The sequence below is a fragment of the Struthio camelus genome, chromosome 4, assembly GCF_040807025.1.
Source record: "Struthio camelus isolate bStrCam1 chromosome 4, bStrCam1.hap1, whole genome shotgun sequence".
NCBI lineage: Eukaryota > Metazoa > Chordata > Aves > Struthioniformes > Struthionidae > Struthio > Struthio camelus.
The window spans coordinates 59,742,774-59,766,846 of NC_090945.1; the positions used below are offsets into that span (position 1 = coordinate 59,742,774).

The 24,073-nt window shown below is 37.3% G+C and overlaps 1 protein-coding gene across 2 annotated transcripts; it reads right to left on the reverse strand.

Annotated features, from left to right (window-relative positions):
- Positions 1-689: 689 nt before the first annotated feature.
- Positions 690-22,779, reverse strand: GUF1 (GTP binding elongation factor GUF1). 2 transcript variants are annotated; one of them, XM_009673431.2, is made up of 17 exons: positions 22,665-22,779; positions 21,636-21,747; positions 18,559-18,707; positions 18,243-18,323; positions 17,150-17,227; positions 15,224-15,307; positions 14,654-14,718; positions 13,327-13,530; positions 11,088-11,227; positions 9,711-9,834; positions 9,204-9,336; positions 7,013-7,156; positions 5,850-5,983; positions 4,001-4,102; positions 2,864-2,983; positions 2,102-2,138; positions 690-1,032 (listed from the first exon to the last, which is right to left on the reverse strand). In XM_009673431.2, exons 2-17 carry the CDS (start codon positions 21,733-21,735, stop codon positions 895-897), a joined length of 1,833 nt encoding a protein of 610 aa, XP_009671726.2. In that variant the 5' UTR covers positions 21,736-21,747; positions 22,665-22,779; the 3' UTR covers positions 690-894. The 2 variants fall into 2 exon arrangements, with proteins under 2 accessions (XP_009671726.2, XP_068799102.1); XM_068943001.1 differs by lacking the exons at positions 18,559-18,707; positions 21,636-21,747; positions 22,665-22,779 and adding an exon at positions 17,985-18,059.
- Between the last annotated feature and the right edge of the window lie 1,294 nt (positions 22,780-24,073).

Genomic DNA, 24,073 nt, shown 5'->3' on the forward strand with positions numbered 1-24,073 from the left:
TTAACTTAAACTTTCATAAAGACTGTCTAATTAAAGTTACTTCTTGGATAACCTCTAGCTTACCTTTAATTTCTACCCTTCTCTTCAGCATAGAGCTAGACTCTTCTCTCTGCCTTTGGGTTTACTTAAAGAAAAAAAAAGAAAGCTTTAGGAAAAACATCCTTTGTTCTCAGCAAATACCACTGTCTCTGGACTTTCTTAAAAATGTAGCTCTGTGGTGCACTCCTGGGTTTTTAGGGGGAGGAATAATATCAATGCTAGCCTTTGTCCATAGTAGCTTTCCTTTCTTTGAGAGAAGTATTAGTCACAGCAGCTTATGTAGCTTTACCTTAGAGATTATGGAATACTTTGTTCACATCCAGATCTCTGATTTTTCAGTACAGCTAAAATACCTTAACTTTTCAACTTTTTCTTTTTTAAATTTGAAACTATCAAAACTCCCTCCCCATTTTTTCCCCTAGACTTTTGAGAATAATCTGTGTTGAAAGAAATTTTTGTGGCAACAATTCAGAATCTTTAATAAATGCCAACTTTGTTAAAGAATATCCATAAGTTACTGTTATGATTTTTTGCCACAGTTTGTTTCTCATGCAAGGGCTTACAATGCCAAAAAAACACAACTGCTGTATTAAAATAATTAAGTATAGAAAATATGAAACATCTGGAAAGTTATAATAAAAACTTTCTGATTCAGTAACAAATGAAATAACTTTAATTTCATAATAATTTACAAATATCTGTACATTTTTAAGCATATAGTCCTTTTGTTTGTTTATATTTAACTCATCCTTTTAAGTCAAATTTTGCTCCCTCTCCCAGTGATAAATTATACATTAACTCATCTTGCTACTGCCAAGAAAATTTTGAGAGAAAAGTCAACTGCATGTTGCTGATTTATTTGTCAGACTGTCTTTTTAAAACATGTATAAAGGCATCTTTTGGTACTTCCACGTTGCCAATTTTTCTCATCAACTTCTTCCCTTCTGCCTGCCTCTTTAAGAGCTTCATTCTTCTTGTAATGTCTCCACCATACTACAAAAAGGAAAAAATATTTTAGTAAGTTTAAATGCAACTACAGTACATTTCAACAACTAAATTCAAGGACTTGAACAAAAATGCTCTGAAAGGCTAATTATATTATTCATGACATAAGATTCTCTTCTACTCCAAATAGTTATCCCAAAAGACCACTACTTAAAAAGAATGCGAGCAAGCGAGTAGTTTCATTTGGACAATTAAAGGTAGATTCAGTGACCTGAATATAAATTCATATAAGCCTGTCTGACATTTCAGACAACCTACAGGAGATCCAAATTCTTTTGGAACAGCACCTGGAAGCCAGGTCAGATACACTGTGGCATCTTGGAATGGCAGTAGGTACATATGTTCAGATAAGTGAACTGAACCCTTACACATGTTGAATAGTCAGCATCTATTTCATGATGTATGTGCCTGTCGTAAGAATTCTTACAAGTTTTAAGAAAGGGGCAGTATTTCTTTAATCTCTTCAACGTGTTAGCTTCAGAGTTCTAAGGACAAGATAACTAAGAAGCATCATGTTTTTCCTATAGCTTTTTCCAGTCTTACTCATTGTCAAGTATTGCATTTTTAAAGTCTTGTCACGATTAATCAGTGAAAACCCCAAGTAAAAGTCTAATCACAATCAGTATCTGAAGAAGCACTTTTATACTTTATATATTTACATATTACTTGAAAAAATAATTTAGGAAATGTGTGAAATTATACATTTGCATGTATATACACCCCCCCATACACCTATGTTTACTATAGGTACACAACTATTAAAAGATGAGAAGGAGACAGGAGTGAACACAGACATGGTACCTGTTCAGTTCACTGTAAGCATTCAGCTTTGAAAAAGCCATTACTTTTTCAGAACCACACTTAACTGCAAACATCAGCTAGAAGTTATAAGAACTAAATTTTAAAATAAAAGCTTAAAAGTATCTGATAATATTCCATTGATATTTAGGAGTACAAGCAGCACATTTATTTGGTTTCTGCAGAAAGACGGATATGCCCATCACATTAGCAAGAGTCCCAGGTTTGCATGCATTAGAAACCTCAAAAAGATACCTACACATTTTGCCACAACATTTTTTCTGTAAGCTTTCAGCCTGAAAAATAGAATACCATAAGTATGTCAACATATTAGTGCATCTCTTATACGTAGTGCTAAATATTGAGTTGCCAAAATGCTGAACATTGTATCCTACCAAACTAGTAGAAAAACATCAGTATCAAAATATAGTTTCTTATTTTATATACAGAACTCAAAGCTCCAAGAGCTCTTAAAAAGGTGTATAATTACACATAAAAATTAAAATTTTTTAATCAAAGTTTTCTGCTATGATTCACAGTATTCCTTAGTGTTACATGTGTACATGTGTATAGCTATGCACACACACAAATTCTCACAGCAGATCTTAATCTTCTGCTTGGATCTCTATCTTTAATTCTTTTACCACAGTTTAAATCCCATTTCAACAGCAACAGCAGAAATACAGCACAAACACAATTAAGGAAATTGTTCTAAAGGAAGTGCTACTGCTAAGCAATAGTTGCGCATGCTTGGCTTGCAACACATTTTGTTTGGAATTGCACTGTTCAGTTCTTTTTTTGCTGACTCTTCCAGAGATTCAGCTGTTCTACAAATAGCTAATTTTTTTCTATTGGTCAGAGACTTTTTCCACAGCCAAAAAGGAAGTGGACACATGGGTACTGCAAGTAATACTCCATCTATTAGGTGCAATGCTGACCACAAACAATTTAAAATAAAATATGTTTTTTTCAGTTAATCTTACAGGAAGGGTAAAGGAAAGGGTAAAACGATTCCACTTACGTTTCTCTTGCAATGATTTTCTTGCCAATAGCAGCCTGGATGGCTATTTCAAATAACTGTCTAGGTATAGCATCTTTTAAACGTTCACACAGGAATTTACCGGTGGCATATGCCTTATCACTGAAAGAGAAAGTCACTAGTCTTTTTAGAAGGACCAATACAACCTCAAAATATATCTGTAGAACAGAATGTTCGAGAAAATGATTTTTATCATCTTTTACCCTCAAATATAAGCTGGCTAGATCATAATTTTGTATCTCATGAGTGATTGCTTTATGCCACCCATTTCATAAAACAGGTAATAGGATTACGTTAACAAAAGGTCTTCAAGTAAATTTAAAATATTCATAATACACACATCAATTGTCTTATACTAAAGCCATACCGAATACTGTCACAGCTTCAACTGCCATTTTAAACTGGAAGGTCAAGGAAGATTTTTATTGATTTTTGGACTTGTAGTCCTACATAGGAAAAAACATTTTGAAAACTTTTTTTCCGGATTAATTTTCTTGATTAATTTTAAAAGCTGTAAACAGGAAGAAATTATTCCCACCAGCAAATGAGGAATTCCTGAGAAACTGATTATTCTTTGCGTAGGGAAACTGAATCATTTTAGCAAACATTTCTGAGATAACTGCATCCAGTAAATGTTTGTATTCTCCTGGAAGTCTGGCTGGAGACAAGATAACAACAAACTTGCACAGAACAGAAATGACTGGGGGCATAAAACCAAATTTTTCAGTTTTTCAATACTAAACAATAAAATACTGTAAATGGCACATCTGGCATCTCCAAGACGGGTCTGTCTTTCAACTTTTCCAGCCCTCCAGAAGATTGGCATTTTGTATCTTCTTCTTCTTAGCCCACCCACATTATTATTGATACGTTTTATCTAGCTTTTAAATTGAGAATGGGAAGCAGAAAATTGTTGAGCTTTGTTTTTTTTAAACTGAAATGTATTCCCTAATTCCTCCCTAATTATAAAATGCCTCTCTTTTTCAGATCATCTCCGAAAGTGGTGATGTGGTGAAATTTTCAATGCTGTGTTCATATATATTCATCATAGGATATATATTGTCATTGTATATTAATAAGAAATCTAATTATTTGAAATAGAGAATCCAGTCAACCTACTTGGGTATGATAGTTGCCAGTTCTTCAACTGGATTTCCATTTAGAAGAATGTCCATTTTGATAAGGTCTGCTGCCTGGTAACCTGCATCCTCATAATCAAAACTAAAAGAAAAGCAATTTAAAAGTTAGTGGCAACTTTGTGAAAATTGTATTCTGTATTCTTTGTTCCAGATATTTTAAGTTTTGTACACACTTTTTAATGAAACATTTCAACTTTGTGCTCCTACTTTATTAAAAGTTGAAAAGTTTTTAAATAGCGTCTCAATAGGTCACCCTTCTGCAAAAATGGATGAGCAATTTACTGCAGATAAATCTTTTCTCCAAGGCAGCAGAAGACATCATCCTCTCTTTCATATTACAGCTGCTGAGCAGGGTAAATCAATCAAGAATGTACATTCTTACTGCACTCACTCAGAGTTTATCCAAATACAGAGAGGCCTCTCCTATCAGTTGAAAGTTCCTTAAAGCTCAAATCGACTGAGCCCTTCAGAGCTTTTAGACAGCATCCTTGATGTCACAGGCCTCAAACACCAGCACGGGACTGTTTCCTTTTCATCCTCCCATTTGACAGACTTTTTGTATGGCCCACATTATTGTTATCTCGGGCAACCAAGTTCCTCTCTTCATTTCTAACCCCATTCTTCCAAGCCATGTTTCTCTTCTGGTAGAGACGGGCTTGTTATCTATGTGTTGCTTGACAAGAATTCTTAAAATGGAGATGCAAAGTTCTACAGTAGATCACGTATATTTTGTATGTAAGTATAAAAGTGGAGAATGCCAACACCATTAAATATGGTCAGATCTGAAATATCAGAGGAAAAAAGAAAGCTCTGAGAGTACTTTAAAGTACTTCTGTCTTAATAGGCTTAGATAAACCTTTGCATAAATATTTCTTGTGTGAATAAATATATTAGAAGCGTTAATACATAAGCAAGATTAGATTGCCAATTAGGAAATAAAAATCAAGAAATATGATAGGGCTGTATTGATTGCTATCACACCTGAATAAAAGGAAATCCAGCATAATTCTGGTAATGAGACTCTTTGATAGAGAGGTTGAAGTTCTATCTAGCTGAAGAAGCATCGGCCGGGGCGGGGCGGGGTGGGGGGGGAAGAGAATCTGCCTGTTTTTTCTACCTACCATCTTCCCTTATGCTTCTACTTCAAATATACACAAACCCTACCTAAAAGGTAGGTTTCCCTTATCTTCACAAGGTATATTTAAGGAAACAGAGAATAAATCAAGTTCAGTACTTCAGTGGCATTTGTTATATTTTAGGCTTACAAAACAGAGAATGGAATTAATCCTGTTAAAGCATAACATATCTTACTAACAGAATCTCTGCCCATAACGTTTATAAGAGTCACTGAGACTCCTGTGACATAACCCCATCTGCCTTGCAGCATTTTCCCTTCAATTACACTCAAAGGCTCTGAACAAGCAGCTGAGCATTGTTCTAGCATCTGAACTTACAAAATCCACCTACAGGAGACGTAATTAACACAGTAAGAAGTATGTTTTCAGGGACTCCTTTGATAGACAATGCCCATTCTCTTGTTAGATGAGCAAGACTCATCTAGGTTAGTGAGTGCCACCCTATATGGCACACTTGAAAAATACATTCCTCTTCTTGTCAGGCTTGTAAGATAGGGATACATGTTAAATGATTCTCAGAGTTATTTCCACTCTTTTTCACAGTGAATCTAATTTATTAAAGGTGAAATAAGACTCGGTTTGCAGCACCAATATTCCTTCCTTGGGCCTTTCCACGACTTCTTCTCAGATCCTTTTTTTCTTTCCCTGCCTCAGGGGACTGGGGAAGGAGAGAAGAACAGAAGTTGCTGTTACCTTGCATAACCAGAAGACAGAGATTTAAGAGCATCATAAAAATCCACCACAATTTCATTCAGTGGAAAGAGGTATTTCAGCATAACCCTGTGTTCATCAATGTACAGCATATCCTTCTGGACTGCCCTGCGATCCTAGACAAATAAAAAGTGTTTCAGTTCCCCTGGACAGAAGTGTCCTACAAAAAAATAAACAGCTATCCAGTTACACTAGAAAACTGCAACACTTAAAGCCTCAAGGTAACTTTTCTTGTTAGTTTGATTAGGTCCCAGAACAAATAAGGAATTGCAAAACGGTAATTAAAGAAATAGCTGTAATTTAACTAGACAAATGGTTCAAATCTACCCCTTTCTAAAAGCTGAATTTCTGAAATCCTTGAAACACCTCCTGCTTACTGCTGCCTTTTAAGTGGATAGGTATTATGGTCACAAACTCACTCACTGAAATTAGGCTTTCACATTCAGTAGAGTATTATGCACAAGGACTGGCAGGCTCATCTTCTTTCCTGCCAGCAGGAAAAAATGTATTTTGTGAATTCTTTTGAATAGATCTTCTGCTTCTATGAGCTGACACAGATGTACTGCATTGTTTCGTAGTGCACCACTTGAAATGCTAAGATTAAAAGCTAAGACAAGTATTGCAAAGAAATTATATGAAACTGGTATCTATGACATTTAAAACTTTTTCACTTAAAATACGATTCAGATGCACTCGGGGGACATGTTTGGCCACCACCATTCTGAATGTACTTCAGCGAACTACTGAAAACATGTATAAGGCCTCAGCAAAACGTTGACAGAAGTCAGGTTTAAAGTGAATTTATTTCTAAAAACTAATAGATATTATTCCCCTGCTGCAGATTTTGTTTTCTTTCAAGAAAACAAAACTAGCTATAATTTTTTCTGCTACAGGATGCTGGAGCAGGTATTCTGTTGTCACTGAGTCTGAACACTAACTTTCACTATAAGCATTTGGTAGTTCAGAAGTAATTTTATATGTAAGCTTAAAATATTTATTCTCCTTCAATAAATATATTTAATAACTACTGTCCAAAGATACTGTTCACTAATATTTAATATGTCACTATCTAATATCTTCACTATTATTTAAGTGCCATAAAGAACTTATCAACACAAATGACAAAACTAAAATTGAATACCAACCTGGCACAGAGCAATTATTTTCCCAATATATTGTTGAGGTGTTACAACAGTACCAAGAACAGTTGGCTCCAAATATTCAGATACTGAAAGCTTATCAGGAAACTGAGCAGGGCTGATAATAGTAATCTCTTTTTTACCATATTCCTGGAGGGAAAACAAACAAAATACCCCACAGACACTGTGATTTTTACAAATAACTATTCTGAATTATACATTTAGAAAAAAAATTAGAGAGAGATGAATATAGCATTGAAAAAATGCTATAAATTTGTTCAGTTGTTTGGGAACACCTGAGAGTTACACAACCCAAATTCATACCAAGCCTGATTTTAAAAAAGGATTTCTACGTCACATAAAGAAGTCCTTGATCAGCATATCTTTAAATATGTCATCTAGATCATCATCCCTTGTGTAATGAATGGGGAAAAAATGGTTTCTCCTACAGTTTGATGAAAAAGCAAACTATGAGAACAAAACATAGCACTTCATGTTTTCAGTCTCCTCAGTTCTGTATAGTTCTCCATTTCAAAGGTCAGTTTCATGCATTACTTTAATTCAGTCTCTACAGATAAAATTAGTGAGTCTTTCCAGTTACAATTATACATAATGTGTAACGTCATACTTTGTAAGTACAGTGGTAATTCACAGACTCAAAAACTCACTGAAGATTGGACTTGCTTCTTTGGAATATATTAGAATTTCATGTTTGAATCATCTGAGCATGATTTTTCATGATCCAGTACTGAACTTTAATAACAAATGAAGTCAACAGTTCGATTCGTGACCATATTTTAACCCTCCTGCCACCATCTCCCCCAAACAAAACTGGAAGTACTAGAAGAATGCTATTTTCTATAATTTGGGTTAAACCTGGTTGCCCAAGGTTTTTTGAAAAAGATTATAGAAATTATTTTTCACTAGAGGGAAAAAAAAATGTTTTTAAACATTTTATCCAGTGACTTCTAAAAGCAAAACTGGAGTAAGTACTTGGAGCTAGGACTAGAACCCAGGGTTATCTATACAGAGAAATCTTTTTGTCTATCTCTCCATCTCTCTTGCCTAGAGAGCAAGGATCCTCCTTGTTACTCCATTCTAATCTTGTAAGGTCTTTCTGCAGAGCTTTGGCCCAGTTTCAACAGAAGATCTGCTCCGAGTCATTCTGTAGTTTGGTGCTGTGGTCGTTCTACTGTTAGTAGAACTTTAGGTTCATGCTCTTACAGACTGAAGTGGGCTTAGAACTTAAGTCAGCAATTCCTGCACGAGTGCTTTCACTACCTATTTTTTCTAGTCCAACATCTCTTTAGGAACTGGAGTTCTTCTGGAGTAGGAAAAAAAAAAAAAAAAAAAGGTGGGTCACACTCCCTGCTGCGTATATGCAATCCTCCATGCACCAAAGCAAGCAAATACATCACCTCTACTGTCAAGAGAGTGTTCTAGAACAGGGACCCAACTTCCATCACTGTTAAGGCTGGAAACCCACTAATTCATAGCAGCTGCAATGCCTAAGTAAGAAGCCAAAATAAATGGAGAAAACCAGGGTCTGTGTCTCATAACCTTGCAGGTACACCAACCTTGTTACATAAACTGTTTGGAATAATCAGATTTTCTTAATATTTACAGGTACATGTTGGATAATCAGCAGTTAACCTATTTGCAGCTTCCTCTGCCAAGAGATGCTCATAAGTCCTTCTCTGTTGAGTTCTAAAACCAGACACACGAATTTTCTTTGCATCCAGGACAAAGAGGTTTGCGTATTCCTATTTCACCATGATCAGGCTCCCTTGTCTCCACCTGCCCCCTGCCACCATCGACAGTAGCATGACAAGCCACTCCTCAAAACATTCCTGGTTTCTGACATGTGAAGTCTGTCTGGAAGTATTATTTCACCTGTTTGCAATTCAGCTCAATCAGTAGGCGCTTAAAAGCGTACAGCAAGAAAGGTGTCCTTTATCCCCCTTTTCAGCTATTTTCAAGGACGGGTGTAAGTCTTAAAAACAGTGCTTGAAGGCAAAAGGGGAAGGAAAATTAACTTAAGAATTATTTTAATAGAATATTTAAGGAATGTTAAATATCAGTGATGCTAATGTTTATTTTAAAATAAAGCACTACTACACATTTCAAAAGTGCAGATGTTTATTACAGGAGATTTTTAAACTACCATTGACATAAAGCTGTGATAAATTTAACATACCTTTATCAACTTTGCTGAGGAAAGAATAGCTTTATATGGAACAGTAGGTGAAGTCAAAATAACAGACATATTATATTCTTGCTCCAAACGTTGATTAAAAACTTCCATATGTAAAAGACCAAGAAAACCCAACCTGGAAAAGAAAAAATCCTGTCATTCAAAGTACGTGTATATCTCCTGGAAATCTAATTTACCCTCCCCCACCCCTTAGTATGTTTACACTGCTGATGTGGCAATATGAAACACAGTGAATCTCCAAAACACCAACTCAATGTCCTACAGTTAAAAAGAATGAGTCTTCAAGAACAAAAACTAATCAGTCACAAGAAATTGCATGCTCTGTGCAAATGCAAGCATAAGAAAATCACATTGTCAATCTTTACCTATCATAAATTCTATTTAAAGCTCCTAAACTTGAATTAATTTAAATTCAATTTTCATTTGACTTAAACCTGCATTAACAATTTATAAACAGTATGAAAAACCAACACAGCATAAAAACCTCACCTCCATCCAGCTCCTAAAGCAGGGCTACTGTCACGATGAACACTTACACTGGAATCATTCAGTGTCAGTCTTTCCAAAGCACTTTTGAGGTTATTATATTCTGACTGGTCTAAAGGATACATTCCTGTCAAATTAGATTGAAATAATGTGATAAAGAGATTTATCTGGTCTAGCGTGTACTTAATTTTCAAATATGCCTCTTAGAGTGAGCACAGTAATGAAATTAGAAATAGCTTACTTCTGTTCCAAATCAAATTTTAGACTTTTCTGAATGCAAAAACAGAATAAGGATAATATTTTTTTTTTCAAAAATCAGAGATAAAGTTACAGTTAAAATATAATAAAGTTTTAGATTACCTTGAAAAAACAAGGATTAACACTCAAACGATAATTCTAGGAATACTGTGCTCAGCTAATCCTTCACAGTTGTGGAAGACGCACAAAAGCATACAACCATTCTTTTGCAGGGCTGCTATGTAAACCTGATGCTAAACAAATAAGCAGGCTAATTCCTCCAGGGTGCTCCTTCAAAAATACTAGTGGCAAAAGAGTGTGTCATACAAAACTATCAAAGTCGCTAATGTTTCTGTTTTTTTTTTTTTTTGAAATGAATAAAAGGAGCTGTCTGTATAATTAACACTCAAAACAGTTTCTACTGCATGACTACCACATTGCCATGTGTTCAGACTACACCAAGAAGCAACACATGGACATGAAAAAGTTATCTGCAGGACCCCTTCTACATTCCCTGGCAGTAAGCATATCATCCATGAGCTAGTCCAGATGAGTTTTGTCCAAGTGAGTTTTACCCATTCCCTCATAACAAGTCTTAAGAAATGGTACTTTTCTCTGAAGTCATCTTTCATAATATCTGTTGCGCTTACTGAAGCGAAAGATGGTGGCAACAGCTCAAGAGAACCACTCAACCTTACAGTCAAGTATTCTACAAAATCATTTTGAAAATTAGCTTTGGTAGTTTATCACATTTAATGACATTTAACAAAAGTGAATGAAACAGCTGCTAGTTTTTAAAAGAAAAAAAAACTTAATAAATGATAGAAACCTGATTATCAAGATGAAGAGTTCCTCATTTTTCAAAGTCTCAGCCTTTCTTTTCCAGCTATCAAGACCATAGTGGCCGTAGAAGCAATAATCACGGCTAAAACTAAATGTTAGTCTTGTATTCATGTAAAACCAGTCTGCAACAATCATTAGGCCTATCTGGAAAATTAAACAAAGCTATATAAAGTGCCCCTCTAGCTTAACCTTGCTCAAATTCTCATCCTCACAACTCTTAATACACACATATATTCTTTCAGAAGCTCTAGTACTTACTCTTGTTACTAGCATTCCAGTTTTAATCAGTTTACTCCTCACCTGCAAAGACCATTGGTTTCGCTGACTTAAAGCCAGGCAAAGGCTCCACTGGCTGTTTATGCATAAACAGCGTGTCTCCTATTTGGGCTTCCGTTACCTCTTTCATGCCAGCAATCAGGTAGCCCACCTGTCCAGCATATCTAAATAAAATGTGCATTATGTGGAGATGCTTCTTGTAATTATCAGTTTTACCAGTATTCTTCCCCACTGAATTCACCCAATCAGAAATTCAAATAATCCATCCCCCAAAAGCCCATCCACAATCCAAAAGCCAAATTTAAGCTGTTTCTCCTCTGATTTGTAAACTTTGTCTCAAGAAACAAACTATCTGTTGACTGAAGTGGCTGTACTTCTGTTACAGTTAAATGATACATTTAGTTTTGGATTTTCAGTTCTGCACTATTCCCAATTTGAAAGCAGGAGCTAGAAGGAACTTCAAGGGTCTAAGACACAGAAGCCAGAACGGTTCCCAGCTGCCATACCACAGCATGTTTCATATACTAAACAGAAGAAAAAGACAAATGCCCTCCATAAGCACATAATGCTGTTAGGACAGGAACCCATGATACATAGTAAGCACGGGTAAGACACACTAGCCTAGTCTCACTGAGAGTCGCCACAGAAATTTATTAATACATACTTGGATGCAAACTGACAAAGCTTCCTCACTAATTCTAAGTACCTGATTTCCCTCCCACTGCTGCCATGAGGAGAGAGTTTCCAGAAGCTGCTGCATTCATGAATTTAAAGCTTTTTCCCCACAATATATGTCGCAATAATAACTAAGAGGAAGCCCCATTCCCTTCCACTCTCAAACAAGGTAGTGGTTAGAAATAAGTTGGACAGCTGAATAAGAACATCAAATGCTAGTCTGAAAACTGTCCAGATGCTCAGTATACTATAGACTCACTGATACGATGGCTTCCTTCCTCTCTATTATCAGCTCATTGCCATCAGAATATTTAGGTAGGAAAAAATTGCAAAATAAAATTAGGGAAAAAAAAAAAACCCAAGAAAGTACAACTTAAGCAAAAACAGTTTTGCAATAATTCATCCTGAAAGCCCTAAAAATATTTAGTGCAATTGCTTGAAGAAAGAAAATCTTCCTTTTAACGATAAATAAAAGCCCCCTTTTTATACCTACTGCCAAAAGATTAACTTGCATTACTACCAATAATTTTTAAAGATACTGAAAAAGACCTTTACATTACTCAACAATTTTTGAAAAATGTGACTCTAGTGTAATCATGGCAACAGAATTATATCACTCCTTTGAAAACCCTGGTGATTGATTTGTATTTCATATGTATAGCCCTCTCCAGTAAGATGTAAGATTATATCGCTCTTTTACAATGTTTGAACAGGATTCATGAGGGAGGTTAAAAGACTTTGCCACTTTTTTTTAATTTGAGTTATTGATCATTAACACTGATACATAATTAACTTCTTGAGAGACAGCAACATTTTTGAACAGTATTGAAAGAACTGTGTGAACTAAAACACTGCAATGCCATGGAGAAAATCTCAGTGTAGTTCCAGAACCACAGAGCTCCCTCCATGAGTGCATCAGGATTAAACAAACTACTGTAGAGATACTTCTACCACTAGATTGTACTGCACTGATTAAAGCAGACATGAATTTAATGACAGAACACAAGTCCTAGTGAGATTCAGGAAGCCCTCACTATCTCATTGCCATTTAAGAATTCCCACTCTGATTTTTTCATTACGGCTGACCAGAAACCATGCAGTAAGCTTCTGAGGCATTTTAGCTTTGTGTCTACCTGGCTGAAAAGTGGACAAATTGAAACACACGGAAGTTTTCACACACTATCCCCTTTGTCTTTTTGTTGATACTGTGAAGACAGGCTGGGAGACTGCATAAACATGAGGTGGACCTCAGCTCTGCAATGAGCTAGAAATAACTTATGCACGAATAACTTACACCATGGAATAACTTTCACAAAAGGTTGAGAAAGGTGTGTGGCTAGCGTTCATCTCCCAAAAAGCTTCTGCCTCAGCATGACTAAGACTGATATAAAGCATTCACTTACAAATAGTAATAAAAACCCCCCATCAAAAAACAAGAACAAAAAAATCCAAACCTCTCCCAGCTTTTACCACTCAAAGCAAAAATCGAACAAGTGAGCTAGAAATGCAGGATTTTGTATCTTAGTGTCACATTTTGTATCTCACACCAATTTATTATTTGTTCTACTCAAATAAAATTTTTACTTACAGTTTATGCGTTGGCTGTTCATTTGGAGTCAGTATTCCTACTTCATTAACTTCATACCTTTTCTTTGTGTGAGTAGATACAATTTTATGTCCTTTCTGAATCTCCCCACCAAAAAGTGCAATATTAGCTATGACACCTCGATAGTGGTCAAAGGTGGAGTCAAACACTAAGGCTTTCAGTGGATCAGTAGTATTGAATTGGGGTCTGTCACAAGAAGAAGAAGAAACGTAAAACCATATATTAAGCAGTGTGTTTTTAATTCCACAGTCCCAGTCCCCCCACTCCCAAAAGAAAAAACACTTTTGTATTATTATAGACATATAGACATTAATATAGACTCCATATTATTACTATGGAGTAATTTTCAGTGTAACACAACCATACCAGACCTCACTTCAGTGTTTCACTATGTAGGATGAAGCAAATCTTTTCACTTTATTTTCTCTATGTGCAGTAGGAGAACAAATAAACCAAAGACAAATGCGTATCCACCATCCCCATTTCCCAAGAGATGAAAGCAATTACTGAAATATTATTGATTGAATATTACTGATTATTGATGATAACAAACATTCAACAGTAACAATCCAACAACTGAGTTTTTTTAAAAAAAAAAAAAAAAAAAGCCCACTGATATTTCAGTTTTGCTATCTTACATGGAAAACTAGTTTGGATTTTCTTTCCGGTTTCTTTTAACCAGAATCATTAGCTAATAAGAGGAAGCAGTACGCTGACTGAAACTGAACTGTAATTTAGCAGCTTTGTCATCAAGTTCTTAGATAAAAGTGTATTTTAAAGCTCAAATTTAGAATATGAAACTTTGTAAAGACAGGAGATTTCAATTACCTGTATCATAATAACAATGCAATGTTCAAAATGAAAAGCGCACAGGTTCTGAGACACTGACTTTCATAGGAAAAAGCAGAACTTGCTTTTAAATTGAAGCTATATAAACATTTATAAAAGTATCACTCTTAATGGCTCACTTCCCAGCTTTCATTTCAGACTGCATTCATTTTTCTCCCCTATTTCTTAAAAAGAATCTTCTCTGCTGATATTATGTGAAAATTTTACCACATCTACATACATATATTTTTAAAAATTATAGCAAATCTGAAGTCATTTTTCTGATTTGCATCATGAAACGCTGACTTATCCAGCTCATAAATTGGATTTCTCTCACATTTCTTTATAAATTGTTGACTTTAAATTGCTGACTTTAAATCAGAAAGACATCAAGTCCAAAAGTACTGCCAGTATACGGCACAAATGCAACTCAGTTTCCTTGTTAACCTTATAAGATTTCAAAACTAAATACAGAACTTACGGTGGAATCTTTTCAATGACTTTTTGCAGAACTTTTTCAACGTTTGTTCCTTGTTTAGCAGAAATCTAAAACAAGTCCAACAACAATTTTATAAGGCATTTCTTCCTAAATGTGACACTAAAATCCTGAATAAGTGTTAGACAGTTTTTGGTTACTACAGTTGATACTACCCATAAAAGTATTCTAAAGTGTCTGTTATGTTGAAATGCTTTGGAATGCTTTTACTATGAAATGTTTATTTGATTACAAATTATTTTGTTACATTTTTTTTTCCTCCTGAATGACAGCTATTTTTAAGGTAAAAATGAAAACAACTTAGAGAACAATGAGAAACAATTTCAAGTTTATCTGATGCATCATCCAAGACACATTAGAAAATTTAAATGAGAAGTTTTTCCTCCATTCTCATCTTCTGAGAGATACTAATCTTTCAAGAAAGTCATACCATATGTCAAAGACAGACAGATTGACAACACCCTGTTGATTTACTAGGTGTACACATCTTTCACTAGCTACAAAGTAGAAACAGGTATACAATCAGTCATATTATAAAACTTTAGAAGATCTTACCCTTATACATTCATCTACAGGGATATCAAACAGCTTCTCAATTTGTTTTTCAACTCTTTCAGGGTCTGCATTCTTCAGGTCAATCTGAAAAACAACATACTGCTAAATATACAGCAACTACATCTTATATACAGCAGCTTATACAGCAACTACAGCATGGTAGTTCCCAAGAATACAAGTTAAGGAATATTTATGAATTTACTTATAAATACTGGATGTCTTTAGCAAAAGATCTTTATCAAAAACCTTTCACTATTATGGCTTAAACTAACCAAAGGATTTCTAGAGATTTGGAAGTGAAAGATTTTTTGCAAGTTTATAACGAGTAAAACTATTCATTAGCAACAAATGACAACTTCATAAATTAAAATCACAGGCTAACATTAAAAACTCAAGTCGCTCATTTGTTTTAGGAAAAGTCTTCCTTGCTTGAACGCAAGAAAGATCTTTTGTTTAACTAGGCAATTTTTGTTTTGTTCAGTAGACAGAGTACCTTTGTTCAAGAGCTGGTAAAAATTTCGTTTTACAAAGTAATATGAAAGCATAAATACTACCTAAACTTTTTTATAGGATCAAACATCAAGTACAACATACAATTACCAAAAAATTACGTATATATTTAAGCTAAACAGTAACCGATACTGTTATTCCAACCATAGAGCCTATGAAAATCATCTAAATTACAACACTCAGGTTGCTTTAAAATTAAGACTAAGCTTTTTAAATATTGAGCTATAATTCACGTAATCTATGTTTATCACCATCAACAACAAGACAAAAATTAACGCGCATGTGGGAATACACCGATTATCATAGCAAGAACTTTTAAAGTTACTTCTGTAAAAAGCAACTGGAATATTTGCCAGGGAAAGAAAAAAGAAAAGATTTTAAGAGGAAGAACCTTCTATGCTCGTAAATTGGTGCTTTTATATTATGATAGGCTACAGGATCACTCTGTGTAAGCCACTGATGAAGAGCACTTTTACTTTTTATATTAGTTCATATTTTCAAAAATTATCTAATTATCTTCCTATCCACAGATACAGGTTAAACATTTTCAGGTTAAGGAGTCAAATCAGAAGTGATACACAAGTTACGCATTGCTAACGCAAGTGTATACATCCAAGTATAAGCCTAAGTTCCCGCTGACAGCCTTCTAAATTGTTCACATCAATCATTTCCAATTTGAAAACCACAGGTGTTAAAACACGGTATTTCCAAAAGAAGGGCCAGTAGTGTCCAGAAGCTGCATCACAACCAGACTGAGAGAAGCATGGCAGACCCTGTGTAGGTTAATCTGCACCTTTCTGGTCATACATGCCCTAAGAAAAGCTAATTTACATATCACTTTACTATTAAAAAAAAAAAAGCCTATTACAAATAAATGAAAGGGACTAATTAACTAACGCCTCCAATTAAAGCCTGTCCAAATTGGATGTTACAGGTTACAAAACCATATCACCTAACATTCTCATTTGCATTTAACGTCTAGTCAGCCTGAGATCCTGGAATGCCATGGCTTCAGTTTGTTCTCAGCATGATAAAATATACAGTATTAAACAACATCATCTAAAAGGTCAGTCGCTTTTCATATCACAGTCCTTATTTGCGTCAAGCTTACTTTTTTGCAAACTAAAACAGGTTCATACTTCCTTGCCAAGATGCAATTTACGCAATGCTTCTGAACCTGATAAACCACATGGACTCCACAAATACTTTTTCCACTGCTGCTTTTAGAATATGCCTCTACATGTATTTTATGAAATCAATTACTCTAAAATACTGAAGAGACAAAAAATGTATAAAGTTTATTACATATAAGTTCATTTTTCAGTATACCCTTCTACTTGAGGAAACGTTTCTTATCAGTTTTCTATACAATTGCACAACCCAACTGTTTAATATAAAACTCTAAAACCTTATTACCTTGTTTATTACAGGAATTATGGCAAGCTGTGCTTCAAAAGCAAGATAGAAGTTTGCCACTGTCTGAGCCTGAATACCCTAGAAAACATGCATTAAAAAAAAAGGTTTAACATGTAATCTTATTGGTTCTTTTTTGGCATATCATACAAAACAGTAAGACTACTCTACTCTTCTATCCATTCCTTCTTTTGGGGAATGGAAAATAATTAATGGTAATTGATTTTACACATTCTTGAGAAAGAAAACAACATAACATCATTTCTCATAATGTGCATAGAAATATGACAACTAATAATGCTCGGTGTGTGACACCTCACACGTGCAGTTATTTATAGATAACAGTGTTATCCATACACAAAAAGATGTCCTTGGTGCTTAATGTATGTTATTTGCTTCTGAATAGTCAAGATTGTAGCAGGTACCTCAAAGACAGATTCTTTGCCTACAGCAAACTGTATTCACAAGTCAACTAACACAAAGAAAAACCTAGTCATGTTAATCATGGTAATAAAACTGCAATTACTCCAGAGGGCAGGAACATACCTTCACATTTACCTTACACTTATTCTGGAAAATGAAAACAGATTATAAGCTTTGTATCTTATATTTCTTTCACAAGCAAGATAAAAGAACAGTTCCGATTAGATAAGGAGGAAGAGTGGCTTCCAGATCCAATCCAAGTGCCAGAGAAGGAAGGGAAGCTAAAAAAAAAAAAAAAAAAAAAAAAAAAAAAAGAGAGACAGTGACAGAGCGCGAGAGCAAGAGAGAGCAAGCGTGCACGCGAGCTGAAACGTAACTTCACAAATGGACCAGAGAGGATAGGACTGCCACTTACAAAGTTCATGCTCTGTAAGAAGTAGGATCTGAATCTTCACTAATCTGTGCTTTTATTTTGATGGAACTGCAGTATCTATAAACACAAAAGTTTTTTTTCTATAGCTTTTTTTTGAAGTCATTACTTTTCTCCTGCAACATAATACTTTTACAGAGCTAGACCAGAGGCAAAAGTACTGTTGGAAAAAAATGAAGAATACGTAGGTTGCTTAAAGAAATCGCTGAAATTCTATGCAGAAGAAAGAATTAAGAACTTTACCTCATTCGCATCCACTACAAGTATGACACCTTGACAAGCAGATAATGACCGTGATACTTCATAGCTGAAATCTACATGGCCCTGTGGAGAAATATAAATATATGAAATTACAAATATTTACGAGTCCTTCGCAAAGATTTCTACATTATGAGGTTTTCATTTGTATATATGTTCATCCAAAAGACAATTATTGAAGAAAAAAATTAAAGTATTTAATAAACACAAGAAGTCAGAAATCTGCTAGGTACTATTTTTAAATATAAAGATATTTAGTTATGTATGCGTGTGATTTAAATACTATTTATACTTAACTTACTGGCGTGTCAATGAGATTTAAGAGGTACTTTACTCCTTCATGACTGTAAAAAAGAGACGCAGACTGTGCTTTAACTGTAATCCCTCTTTCACGTTCCACTTGCAGCTTATCCAGCACTTGCTTATTACGGTCAGTTTTAGCAATTGTTCCTAAGGTCAAAAAAACAGTTTTAATACCTCATTAGTATGTTACTCTATATATGTGTAAAGTTATACTATGATGAAGTGTACCCCACTGGAATTAATTTAGTGGCTAATGCACAATTTGAAAATCAACTATAAAATTAAAACCTAAGTATAACCCTCCAAATAAACAATTCTTGAAAATGCCACTAACGAGAAGAACATGGGACACTTGCAGCTGCAAACGTAGCTTTGCTATCTAATGAAGCATAAGTTTGTTTTTAAATGAAATTTTAACTTGAGCCTAAAGTCTTAGTATTTGTTAAATAGATTTTTACATATGAAGTTATATGTAATATTTTCCTAAATAAACAGGCTACAAAACATCATCTAAACCTACATCAGAGACTAACAAGTACGAAAATTCCATTCAGCACTGAATTATTTTCATGTTTAAAGAAACTTCTCCACGTCAGATCACTAGAGAGCTCATGACTTCATGATTCCAATCTCAGCTGGGAAAGGAACACTATCTTACAGCTTGACAGACCTACATTCAAAGATCCATCCTGTCACAGGCATCAGGTAAAACTGCCTATAGTCATACACAGGAGGTAATCCAAAAGGTTGATCAAAAGCTTCACTCCCCAGTTTTGTTATGCCCTCCCCTCAAACAGAAAAGGGAGATTCTTCCCAAAGGGTAATTCACAGCAGCTAAGCTCTGTTATGAAATTAAGCTCCTCTTGAGAGACAGAGCAAATACTTTATGGCTTACTTAGAGCATCCTCTAAAGTAAACTCTGTCTCTCACTTCCAAGAGAAGCCTAGTTTCACAGTTATTTATATATTTATGAAGACAGGTAGCACTTCTCTGTCTCACTCTTTCACTTCAAGGCAGGGCGGTTTTCCTTTCCTAACTCTCTACAATAACGCAAAAGTAAAAGTACTGAAGATGGAGATGCACTCAGACGGGGACAAGATACATACTTTGAGAATAAAGTAACACAACTTTAGTACTTAAGGTGAAGAAGAAAAATCTACATAGCAGTTCAGCATCCACAGAAATTCACTTGACTACCCGTAAGATTTTCTACGCACTAAATCTAAACAAACATACAGCTCTACATTTCTAAAACTCACTGTATGGCATGATAGCAGCTTCAGTACCAGCGATCTCCACAACCATGAAACGTAGTTGCCTATGGTTCGCTCACAGAATCACAGAATGGTTGAGGTTGGAAGGGACCTCTGGAGATCACCTAGTCCAACCCCCCTGCTCAAGCAGGGTCCTCTAGAGCATATTGCCCAGGATCGCGTCCAGGCGGGTTTTGAATAGCGTGGAAGGAGATGCCACAACCTCTCTGGGCAACCTCTTCCAGTGCTCTGTCACCCTCACAGCAAAGACGTTTTCCCTCTTGTTCTGATGGAACGGCCTGTGTTTCAGTTTGTGCCCATTGCCTCTCGTCCTGTCGCTGGGCACCAGTGAGAAGAGTCTGGCCCCACCCTCTTGACACCCTCCCTTCAGATGCTTGTACACATTGATGAGATCGCCTCTCAGTCTTCTCTTCTCCAGGCTGAACAGGCCCCGCTGCCTCAGCCTTTCCTCCTAGGAGAGATGCTCCAGTCCCTTCATCATCTTCGTAGCCCTCCGCTGGACTCTCTCCAGGAGCTCCACGTCTCTCTTGTCCTGGGGAGCCCAGAACTGGACACAGTACTCCAGGTGAGGCCTCCCCAGGGCTGAGGAGAGGGGCAGCATCACCTCCCTCCACCTGCTGGCAACACTCTGCCTAATGCACCCCAGGATCCCATTGGCCTTCTTGGCCACAAGGGCACACTGCTGGCTCATGGTTAATTTGTTGTCCACCAGCACTCCCAGGTCCTTCTCCGCAGAGCTACTTTCCAGCAAGCAGGTCAGCCTCCAACCTATACTGGTGCATGGGGTTATTCCTCCCCAGGTGCAGGACCTTGCACTTGCCTTTGTTGAACTTCAGGAGGTTCCTCTCTGCCCATTTCTCCAGCCTGTCCAGGTCCCTCTGGATGGCAGCACAGCCTTCTGGTGTCTCAGCCACTCCTCCCAGTTTAGTATGTTCAGCAAAGGTGCTGAGGGTGCACTCTGTGCCTTCATCCAGGTCACTGATGAATACATTGAACAAGACTGGACCCAGGACTGACCCCTGGGGGACACCACTAGCTACGGGCCTCCAACTAGATTGCGCCACTGACCACAACCCTCTGAGCTCGGCCATCCAGCCAGTTCTCAATCCACATCACTGTCTGCTCATCCAACCCACACTTCCTGAGCTTGCCTATGAGGATGTGATGGGAGACAGCGTCAAAAGCCTTGCTGAAGTCCAGGTAGACAACATCCACTGCTCTGCCCTCCTCTACCCAGCCAGTCATTCCGTTATAGAAGGCTATCAGATTGGTCAAGCGTGATTTCCCTTAAGTGAATCCATCCTGACTCTTCATGAGAGGAGGCTCACCACACCACGGAGAGTACACCATTGTACTCTCATCTAAGCACAAGCAGCTCTTTGCATCATGCTTTTGCAAACTATTCTGTCCAGAATTTCTAGGTCATGACATTCCCCTTCTGTCCATCCCAAACACTAGCAGTAAATACAATAAACTTGCCACGTACTAGTCTAATGGATAGCTGGTCAGTAATTGCAGAGAGTGGCATCTTAAAGAAGTTCAGCCTTTTCATTCTCTTTTCAAAATACATTCCTTCCTTGAGAGGTTTCTACCGTTTCTTAGCACTACATGCGGACACATCTCAATCAGAAAGAAGGTACATCATATTCACAGGTGTAACACTACACTACTGATAGCCTAATATAACAAGCAATGATATTAAGAAGTTCAGTATTAATCAAAGCTACAGATATTTGCATATCTTCTTACATGATAAATAAAGGTGAATAGGTGAAAAAATATGTGAAATCAGAACACTTACCTGTAATTTCCAGTAATCTGTCTGCTAGGGTACTTTTGCCATGATCTACGTGAGCTATAATACTGAAGTTTCTAATACTTTCAATAGAATATATCGACATATCTATTTTTTCCTGAAAAACAGAAATTCCTTTTCACAAACCATGGATACTGTCTCCACATGCAATATGATTAAATCTTTAAAAGAGCTTATTAAGTTTCCAGAATTGTACTGCTATTACCATTTTATAAAATCTCAGAGACATAACACTGAAATGAATATAAGAAGTTTGTACAATCCAACATCTTTGCTGCGTATGGAACAGGATCGAGCATAAAAAACACACGCACATGAGATACCTGTCTTTTTCTTAAAAAATCTCCATTTAAGATTTTCCTAAATAGACCACAGTAGTTTTTCATTGCTCTTGTGGCGTGAAGGTTTCCTTCCTCATTTCTAGCAGGTTAGGATTAACATGGTTACTCTTACTCTTCCAATCATCCCTTGTCAACAACTAAGCGCACTAGAGGATTTAAGGTCCTATCTATCCTCTTTTTCTTAAAGAAATCCTAAATCTTCTTCTCATTACAGTCTCCTGTATGCTTTCAAATTTTTATTTATCTTCATACTCAAATTTGTTTAATGTTAGTGCCACAGTTACTACAAAGAATCAAAGCATATGAAGTTTTGCATGGTTTTTAACATTGCAAATAATAACAAGGATGAGGTTGATAAGCAGTAGTCCTAGTCACATGTGAGAACCACGTACATATTTGTAGTTTGCTACTATGCCGAGGGAAAAGGAAAAAAAAAGCTTAAATTGCCACCAGTGCTTAAAAGTCTAGCCTTTTCACTCTCGTCATACGCGTATTTACTAGGCTGAACAATCAGTAATTATGCTGGAAAGTGGTGCAAAAGGCATTGTGTTCTTATCAAAACAGGGAGTTAGAAAACTTAAAACAGTCAAGGTTTGTTAAACTGCACTAAACCTGAGGATTAAGAATCCACTTGGACTGAGGGGATCGCTAAGGGCACACGACGGGGACTCACCTTGTCCCGGCAGCTGTAGGGCCGCACGCACGTCACGGGCCCCGCGGGCAGCCGGGGCGGCGGGCACAGCGGGGCGGCAGCCGGCCAGGGGGCCCGGAGCCGAGCCCACCACGGCGCCGCCCTGCTCGCCAAGGCCGTCGCGCTCGGGGCCGCGCTCAGGCCCTCAGCGCGCAGCGCGGCGCGGCGCCCGGCAGCCGCGGCCCCCATCGCCGCCCTCCCCCGCCGCCCAGGTGCCCAGGGCGCGCCGACCCCAACGGCTCCTCAGCGGCCCCGGGCAGCCGCCCCGCCTCGCGCAGCAACCCGGGTAACCGCGGGTGGGGCGGGGGGAAGGGGCGCCCCACGGCACGAGGCGGACGCGAGCGGGCACCCCACAGCCGCGGCACCGCCCTCCCGGCGCCCCGGAAGTGACGCCCTGCCCGCGCCGGCCTGAGGCGGGGCGGGCGGAGCTGTGACTCGCGCAGCCTGCCGGTGTCATTGTTTTTTTCCTTCCCCCCAACTCTATTAATAATTTATACAGCGATAGCGCAAATCGTACTGGTTGCTATCAAAATGCGTAATGCATTTAGTTTTCTGATTTACGAATCTGAAATATAATGAACACAACGAAGAACTGTTGCCGTTCTTTTTTGTTCTTGTTAATCTTCCCTCACCCATGGCTAGGACGTTGTACTCGTGTTATCGTTTTCTGGCTGTGCTTCCTCAAATGCTAGAGGAACGTGCTTGTCTTTTTGTCTAAGTGCAGGCTTTCCCAACAGAGAAGGCCATTAATTTGATTTTAGAATTGTTACTCAGTTTTATTTTGTGCAAGCAGTTTATCAAGAAGCGACAGAGCAAAGCTCTGATAGGTCAGAGTTGAGTCAGAGGCCCCAGCTTATCACCTAGAGTTAGAAGGTTAAATAATTGGTTCCTTCCTGTATGATATATTTCTTCTTAGTAAAAATCCTATTGGCCTATTTGGCATTCCTACACACAACTCGCAAGCCACAGTTTGTTGGCACTGGCTCTTAGGCCGTTTGCTATTCATGAAAAGAATTTGGGTCCATCAACTTTGTTCTTCAAATAGTTGTGGGTTTCCTTTCTGTTAACTGTTCTTCAAGGAGTTGTGGGTTTCCTGTAGATTGTGCCTTAGCCTCCTACTTGCCAGCCTAAACAAGTGCAGCTCCCAGAATCGTTCGATGTGAGGCAGGTGGTCTAAGACTTTGGCAATTTTGGTAGCCAGTTTCTGGATCCTTCAGTTTTCACCACATGCTTCCTTCCTTTCAGGTGGAGCCTATCCAGTGCCAAGACGAGGGGATTTAAAATTTTCTTTGATCTACATTCCTCTTCGTGTAGTCCGTTACGCCGTTGGCCCCGCACTGCTGGCTCACGTTCAGCTGGACGTCTGCTGTGACTCCTAGAGCCTTTTGCAC

Coding starts and splice junctions, on each gene's coding strand:
- GUF1 (XM_009673431.2), bottom strand. CDS start 21,735: ATGTCGATATATTCTATTGAAAGTATTAGAAACTTCAGTATTATAGCT. Junction 14,719..15,223: donor CTGTAGATGAATGTATAAGG/GTAAGATCTTCT, acceptor GACTTGTTTTAG/ATTTCTGCTAAACAAGGAAC. Junction 13,531..14,653: donor GTCATTGAAAAGATTCCACC/GTAAGTTCTGTA, acceptor TTCTTGTGACAG/ACCCCAATTCAATACTACTG.